The 7,784-nt window shown below is 62.4% G+C and overlaps 1 protein-coding gene across 2 annotated transcripts in view; it reads left to right on the top strand.

Moving 5' to 3' along the window:
• PFKL (phosphofructokinase, liver type) overlaps positions 1 to 7,784 on the top strand; it is a 25,140-nt gene continuing 17,356 nt past the window's right edge. The window contains exons 1-3 of one of the 2 annotated variants that reach the window (XR_005719428.1): positions 1 to 163; positions 5,505 to 5,578; positions 7,584 to 7,661. Coding sequence is in view for 1 of the 2 variants with exons in the window: in XM_040231728.1 (XP_040087662.1) it covers positions 79 to 163; positions 5,505 to 5,578; positions 7,584 to 7,661 (237 nt within the window). In the remaining variant the exon portion in view is untranslated. The remainder of the gene's footprint in view (positions 164 to 5,504; positions 5,579 to 7,583; positions 7,662 to 7,784) is intronic. The other variant, XM_040231728.1, reaches the window with a different exon arrangement.

Genomic DNA, 7,784 nt, shown 5'->3' with positions numbered 1-7,784 from the left:
GAGCGCAGGGCGCGGGGCGGGTTCGGCGACAGCGGCGGCGCGGGGCAGGAGAGTGAGCGCGGCAGAGTCGGGGCCACCATGGCCAGCGTGGATCTGGAGAAGCTGCGGACCACCGGGGCCGGCAAGGCCATCGGCGTGCTGACCAGCGGCGGCGATGCGCAAGGTGGGCGCGGGCGCGCGGCGGGTCGCTGGCGGGCGGGGGTTCTGCTGTCTCCGGGTCCCTGCGGCGTGCCCGCCACCCTTGGCCCGGATCTGCGGCGCGCGGTAGGCAGGTCCCCCCAGCCCAGATCCCCGTCCCTGTCCTGGATCTGCCCCGGCGCGCCGAGTACCCGCGTACGTGCCGCCCACCACGGCATCCGCGCCCCACCCGCCTGCCCCCGCCCCCGGGGGCGTGTCTGCGCGGCCGGCTGTGGCCGGCGACCCGGGGCTCTCCCGGCTCTCTCCGCCCCAGGCGGTCCCGGCACCCCTTCCCGTTCACGTGTGTCAGGAGCCCCATTTCCTGGAATGCACGCAGAGCGGAGGCCGCCGAGGGCAGGGCAGTCACCGCAGGCCTGGAGAACCCGTCTCTTCCTGGTTCTGAAACACGACCCGAGGGCTCAGCGCTTCCCCCAAACACCACCTTCAGGGCGGGTCTGGGGCCTTTCTTTAGTGCAGGCCTGTCCTCAACGCCACGTATCTAAGACGGTGGCCTTCCTGGGGGACCTGCCCAGCCTCCCGCAGCCAGGACCTGGCAGAGCCAGGCTATTGCCCGTCCTGGGGGTCTGTCTTGGCAGCCCCCTCCTGGCACCCTGGTCCTGTCCTGACCGCTGCTCTGCAGGACCAATGGCTTGGGATGGCTAGTGTCAACACCTGTGGGGCTGTGGGGCTTGGCCACTTGGCCACACCACACACCTTGAACCCCAGGAGAGACTAAGTGGCCCAGGAAGCGGGAGGGATGGAGCCAGCACCCTCAGGCTGCACAGTGAGCCTGGTGTGCCTCCTTCCGGATCAGGAAGTCTAGACACTTATTTGTCTCTGCCTCAGACCCCTGACTCCTGGCTCCCCCGTCAGACGCAGGGGAGAGCACAGAGGAGGGGCCTTTCATGAGGGAGCCAGACCAGGTCAGCAGAGGGATCAGTGGCTGTCTGCACCCCCGCCTGCACAGGCCTTCCGCGGGTTTGACTGAGCCCTCCGTTTCTGAACTGGTGGCGGGCGGTGTGCTCTGCTGCACGTCTGCGGCCCGGCGTGGCCAGAGCGGTTGCCTGTTGCTGGGCAGTGGCAGCTGGCGCCCTCTTAGAGCAAGGCTGGTGGGCCGGGGCCGGGCAGGAGAGTGGGCTTGGAGGGTGGTCTTGGGGAAGCATCATCCTGTGAGACTGGACCACGGGAAGGGCCAGGTGTGTGGAGGGCAGACACATCGCCAGAGGGCTGGACCCTTCCTCGGTGAGGTCTGGTGCCGGTGCGGGGGTCCCCACCCAGGCTCCTGTTGCACCGTGGTGACAGCAGCACCGCAGGGAGGGCTGGGGAGGATAAATGAGGTACATTTAGGCAGGGGAGCTGAGGAGGATAAATGAGGTACACTTAGGCAGGGGAGCTGAGCTCGGCGGCTGCACGGACAAAATAGGACGCGGGGCTGGAAGGAAAGGACCCTGGCAGAAGGGTGCTGCTGGCCCGGGCAGGCAGGCCAACTGAGGGCAAAGCCCGTTTGACTGAAGGTCCCCTCTTGGCCAGTCCAGCCCTGGTGCCCCACACGTAACGGGGAGTGCTCCCTGAATGCCCTGGAGCGTAGCCACCCGTGCGCCGCTGGCCAGGCTGACCGTCGGCCCCTCACCTCACGCCCTGTCCTCACTCTCCTAGACGCCTGGCTGTGACATGGTTTTATGGTTGAGGCTGAGAGAGAGCTTTCCACAGACTTCCCTGATTAGGGCTCAGGCTGATGCCTGGGGGCGGATGTGGGCCAGCTGGCTCTCTGCGGGGCAGAGCCTTTCTGCTCTGTAAGTTCTGGGAGCCCGCCCAGGGCTGTCTGCCTGAGGCTGCTCCTTCTCGCTAGCGCTGCTCCTTCTTGCTAGCGCTGCTCCGGAGAACTGGCTCTAGGCAGTGGCTCCTCAGTTTTCCCTCGGGGACCCCCACCACTGCCTTCCAAACAGAGGCTGACCTCTGGGCACCTGATGGTGCCACTTGGCCCTCCCCACGTGCCCTCCCGTGTGGGGCGGGGCTGACAGCCACGTGGAGAACAGGCCTCCACCCTGACCTGCATTTGACTCCTAGACGCTTAAGTCTGCTCTTGTTGGGGTGAATGGAGGCCAGCCTTGCGATGGGGAGCCAGCCTTGACCAGCTCTGTGACTTGACCCCAGCCCGACCCTGGGGCCTCAGTTTCTCTCAGCTGTCCAGTCCAGCTCCTTATCCTCACATTGACTGATGAATAAACATGAGTCTGCTGGGCCCTGTGTTCCCCCAGGATCAGATCACCTCTTTCTTGTACAGTTTGTTTTTCTGGAAGCTAATTATGATGAAAAGTCACCTTCGGAACAGATACTTTCACCTCTGACATCAGTTTGGTTGGTGTCTATTTCCTCCAATAGGAAGTGATCAGTAGCAGTCTCCCTGGCCCACTCTAGGGTGGAGGGTGGGGAAGGTTGGGGTGAAAGGTCAAGCAAGGGTCCAGGGCTGGCTCATCAGTAGTGGATGCAGCTGCTCTCCTTGCTTCTCTGACCCTGGGGCTCGTGGCTGCCATCCTTGGTTTATTTTGAGAAAGAAAAGCAGCTTAAAGGGCAATTAAAAAGGCCCTCTTAGGAAGGCAGTTTACTGTGAGGTTTACAGGGAAGCCCACACCCTTAGGCCTCCGTCTCCATGGCAGCTGGCACAATCCCATTTGAAGAGTCAAGAGTTTTCCTGTAATAGGTCATTTGTTCTCCTCTGCAAGACTGAGAACAGTACTCTAAGAATGGGGTCCTTTGCAGTCCCTGAGGGTGCAGATAAGCCCACCAGGCCGGCCCATGACCTCTGAGTTGGATGGTGGCCTGGTTTCCAGCCACTGCCCGCCCCCCAGCCCCAATCCAGAACGGCTGGTCTCCCTCCTGCCACCAGAGGTGGGGCTTGGACCTTGACCCTGCAGCGAGGCCGCAGTGGGCTCACCCCAGCGGGGGTGACCAGGGAGGCAGATACCTGAGAGTGGAAAGCCTGGGCTGGCCGAGGCCCCAGAGGTGGCCAAGCGCTTCTGCAGGACCTAGGGCCTGCCGGGGGCAGGCGGGGCAGCTTTGCAGCTGTCTCAGCTCCCTCCCCACCTCCACCAGCCCCACAGCTCGCAGCCCTTGGCCTCCAGCAGCAGGTCTGTTGGCCTTCAGATCCAGTTCCTGGAGCAGCCTGGGTGTGTGTGTGGTGGGGGGCTACGCTCCCTGGGCTCCTATTGCTAACTTCACTGTCACCCCACTTCCATACATTACAGGAAAGTGTGACTTACGATTTCTTTAGAAACGGAGTTCTCTTGATAAAGGCAGGTGTGTAAACCATGAATGTGACTGGTTCAGGGCTGCCTGGCCTCTGTGCCCTGCCGGCTGTGATGTCCAGGCACCCCTGCCTGGGGAGTTCCTCCAGTCATCAGATAGCAGAAGCCTCAGCAGCTGGGTAGGGATGGGGCAGCTTGCTGTGCCCAAGGTGGGGGTTACAGGGTGTCTCCAGGCACTGCCCGCACCAGCAAGGGTCCCGGCAGTCCCCCTCCCTCCCTCTGGGACCCCAGCTTACCGGAGAGTGACCTTTGTGCTGACCTCCTCCGAGCCCAGTGCCAGGGCAGGCTTTGCCCACAAGGCTCTTCCTGAGGTACTGTATGCTGTCTAAGCCTCATGGTCCTCCCACAGGGTTCCCAAGCTGGTGGACACTGCCCCTCCACCAGCTCTTGGGCCCGGAGGGCAGGGCTCCTGGGCCCGGAGGGCAGGGCTCCTGGGCCCTCAGTCACATTCCAGCTGGTGCCCCGCCTTTCCAGGGAAAAGCTTTCACAGCCTAGGGACAGATCATGGGATGTGCATGTGCTCTGAGCCAGGACCACCAGGAAGAAGGCCGGGGAAGCAGGGGTGGTCCTGGGGTCAGACCCGGCATCACCTCTGTGACCCAGTCCCCAGACCCAGTGTCACAGGCTGGAACCCAGGGCAGGTGACTGGCCAATTTTCTTCCTCTCCAAGGACGTGGGGCCACCCCGCCTGTTCCCAATGCTGATATCTTTTGTGACGGGCAAGAAGGTTTGAGGCAAATTGCCTACAGCCACTGATTGCAGGCTCCTGCTCCCAAGCCCCGAGCGCAGAGCCCCTCAGCTGCCCGTGTGTCCCAGCCCTGGCTACCCGCCAGATGGCAGTCAGTGTGGGGGCTGGGCCCTCCCCAGGTGCCTGCACAGGGCCACGGACCCAGTACCTGACCTGACCTGTCCAGGCCTGCAACAGCTGCAGCCCTGCCATAGGGCCACTTGGAGGCCTGCTCCCTGGGCGGGGCCGCGTCCCACCCTCAGACAGCAGCAGGGCCACCACCTGAGGCCACTGCTGGTGCTCGAGCCTCTCGGGGGCTCCCTCAAGTCGTGCTAGTGAACCTGACTGTATATGAGACCCCAGGAACACAGTGAGCGGTCCTCCATGGAAGAACCTTAGGGACACGATGATCCCCCACAGGGACCTCAGCGACCCCTTTGCCTTCTGTGGGTCTCAGTCTCAGGACTGACCGTGAAGGAAGGGGACCGGGGTTCCTCTGAGGTCCTCTGAGCATTTCCTACGAGCTGTCTGCTCCTCCTCCCCGTGAACATCTGTCTTTCCACGAAGTCGGTGCTGCAGGGTAGCTGCTGTAGACGGGGCTGAGGGGATGGGAGACTGGGGGGTTGGGCCTGGGGGACAGGGAAGAGAGGTGGTCCGCCGAGCCTGGTGGCCCCGGTGTGCAGTGCAGGTTGGGGGCAGGGGCATCAGCCGAGTCAGCTACACTGCCTGAGGCCCCCCAGACCCCCAACAGCCAGACCTTGACTCTTGGGGGCACTGCCCGCCTCTCCTGGCTCACAGAGGCCCCTATGGGCCTCATGGCCCCAGGGCCACAGGCACGGAGCTCGGTGTGGTGGTCTGAGACCCTGGCAGAGGATGACAGAGAGTTTGAAAGGTGGTTGTCTTCTGCGTCCCATTAGCCCCTTCTTTCATCTTGGGGCCAAGTCCCCATCCTGCTGGGATTCCCCCAGGTCAGAGCCTTGAGGGCCAGGGAGAGAGCTGTGCCGAGCAGCAGAGGCTGCAGGTAAGCCCTGGGGGAGGATGCGGCCGGACAGAATGTGGCTGGTCTGCCTATGCAGAGTCAGGAGTGCAGGCTCAGGAGTTGGCCTGGTGGGGGCCTTCCCGGCGTAACTCTGGGGGTGGCGTATTTCCAGATGCAAAGCTGAAACAACCTTAGCGGTTCGCCCCGGGCTGGACTCAGATGCTTGGCTGGGCTCCCTGAGATGTGGGGAGGGGTGGTCCCGGGTTCCCCCACACTCTGTGTCTCCACCTATAGGCATCTCCCTGACCCCTTGCAGGCATGAATGCCGCTGTCAGAGCCGTGACTCGTATGGGCATTTACGTGGGGGCCAAGGTCTTCCTCATCTACGAGGTAAGGTGCAGGGTTCCTCGCCCCAAACTCTGGTGGGTGGGCCCTGTGCTCTGGAGGGCAGGGAACATTGTCGGTGGGGGAAGGGAGGAGGGATGCAGGACCCTGTTCTGTCAGGGTCACTGGTCCTTGTTCAGCCTCTGAGGGCCAGGTCCAGAGAGAGGCTGGTCAGGACAGTGGATGGGGCGGGGCCCCGGCTCTGAGCTGTGGGTGGGGAGCCTGCCTTCAGGCTGGGTTCTTGGGCACGGGTGTGTCCTTTGAGAGAGAGAAGGGCATGAAGCTGTGGTCCTCCTCTGAGGCCAGGACCTCACCCCACCGTCCTCTGACCCCCAGCTCTCCTGCACCCTCCTCGCCTAACCTGAGCTTGAATCACTCTAGCAAACAGCCTCCCTGTGCAAAGCAACAGAGAATCATTGTTCTGCTTTGTTCTGGCAGAAGCTGGGGCTCCCCTTTGTTCCACCCTCCCCATTCCTATCCCCCTAAGTCCCCGTTTCAGAGACAGACACATGTGGGCAGCCCTGGAATTCCCTCACACCTCGTTACTGTGTTACTTTGTTTTCACTCTTTACTAGGATGCAGGAACCCCTGCCTGCTCTGCTCTCCCAGAGCTTCCTCCTCCCACCTTGGGCCTGTCTGCGTCCCTGTCCCTTCGCCCTGACCCAGGTCAGGCGTGACTTCCCAGCTGTACAGGGGAAGTACAGGGCCATCTGAATGGACACATGGGCAGGCACTTCTGCAGGCCCCTCCCTCCTGCGGGATCTGGACCCTCAGACCAGGCTCAGATGGCCAGAGTCCTCAAAGTCTTCGGTCATGCCTGGGGAGACATCTCCTCAGGGCGTCAGGGACCCGTGGCCTCAGGAGCTGGGCAGGTGGGACCCACACCCTGATAATGGTTTAGAACCTTCCAAAGGGCAGGGTGAGACTCTTCACAGAGTGGCCGAGTTTTGTGGACAAGTGCTCTCCAATCATGGTGGGGTGGGTCCAAGGCCAGGCTCCCGGAGGCTGTACACATGGTGCTTGGTGGTGCTTTGTCTTCTCACCATTTGTGAAAGCACGTGGCCTGGTCCCGACTGTATAGAGCTCCTGCTAATGAGAAGGGCCGACTGTCCAGGCGGCCAGTGGCTTATGAGAAATAACATGGTTCGTCAGCGGGTTTGTCAGCAGAGCTCAGGGGAGAACCCACGTCAGGGGCCACAAGCAGCCTCCGGGGTGGAGACCAGCACAGTTTGGCACTGGGGGAGAGGCGCCCAGAGGCCCGCCCTGTCCATGTTGCTGACAGACGAGGTGGCCACAGCACGTGGGGCGCTGTGTAGCAGTGCCATCAGAGGCTGGCCGCACGCCTAGTGACACACAAACATGTTCTTAGCAGCATTATGTCCAGTAGTCCCAAACCGGATCCCTCCGGAGGTCCACAAACGGTGAACAGGTCATACACTGTGGGCCTGCTCGGGGGACTCCCGCACGGCAGTGAGCACAGGCACAGCCGCACGTGGTCCTGTGGGGCCACACAGTCACCCAGCCGAGAGAAGGAGGCCAGACAGAGTGGACGCTGTGCCTGTCATTTCTGAATCTAGTTGGCACCCCTGGGAGGCGTGGCGGTGGGCACCTCTGGAGGAGAGGGTCCTGGCAGGGCAGAGGGGTCACAGGTTGCTGACTGGTTCTGGTTCTGACCCAAGTGTGTGACCCAGGTGCAGCTCATGGACACGCATCAGAAGGTGTCCCTGTGACAGGAGCACTTTGCCAAGCGAGTCGCGCTCTGTAATATGCCAGCCTGTAGGCCCTGCAGAGGGTGCTGCCAACCCCAGCTTTGTCCCGTAACACCCCTGACCCCAGCCGACTCAGCTTCGTCCCCCAGGGCCCTGGGAGTGGAGGGGCCTCTGCAGTCAGGACCCCTGGGCCTGCTTCCTGCCAGATGGGGTTTTGGCCGAGGTTCCATGCGTCTTGCTCCTGTGGGTAGTGTTCTCTGCAGCCATGGGCACCCATCTCACGCCTGTCCCCTCACTTTCAGGGCTATGAAGGCCTCGTGGAGGGAGGTGAGAACATCAGGCAGGCCAACTGGCTCAGCGTCTCCAACATCATCCAGCTGGTGAGCCTGTGACCCTCCCTGCTGTGAGCGCATGTGCGGGCCGGGACATGCACACAGGCACATGGAGGAACAACAAGGGGATACACAGGGGCACACACACAGACACACACAGTGACAGACACA

The sequence above is a fragment of the Oryx dammah genome, unplaced genomic scaffold, assembly GCF_014754425.2.
Source record: "Oryx dammah isolate SB20612 unplaced genomic scaffold, SCBI_Odam_1.1 HiC_scaffold_2, whole genome shotgun sequence".
NCBI classification, from domain to species: domain Eukaryota; kingdom Metazoa; phylum Chordata; class Mammalia; order Artiodactyla; family Bovidae; genus Oryx; species Oryx dammah.
This window is presented reverse-complemented; position numbering and strand designations above follow the sequence as displayed.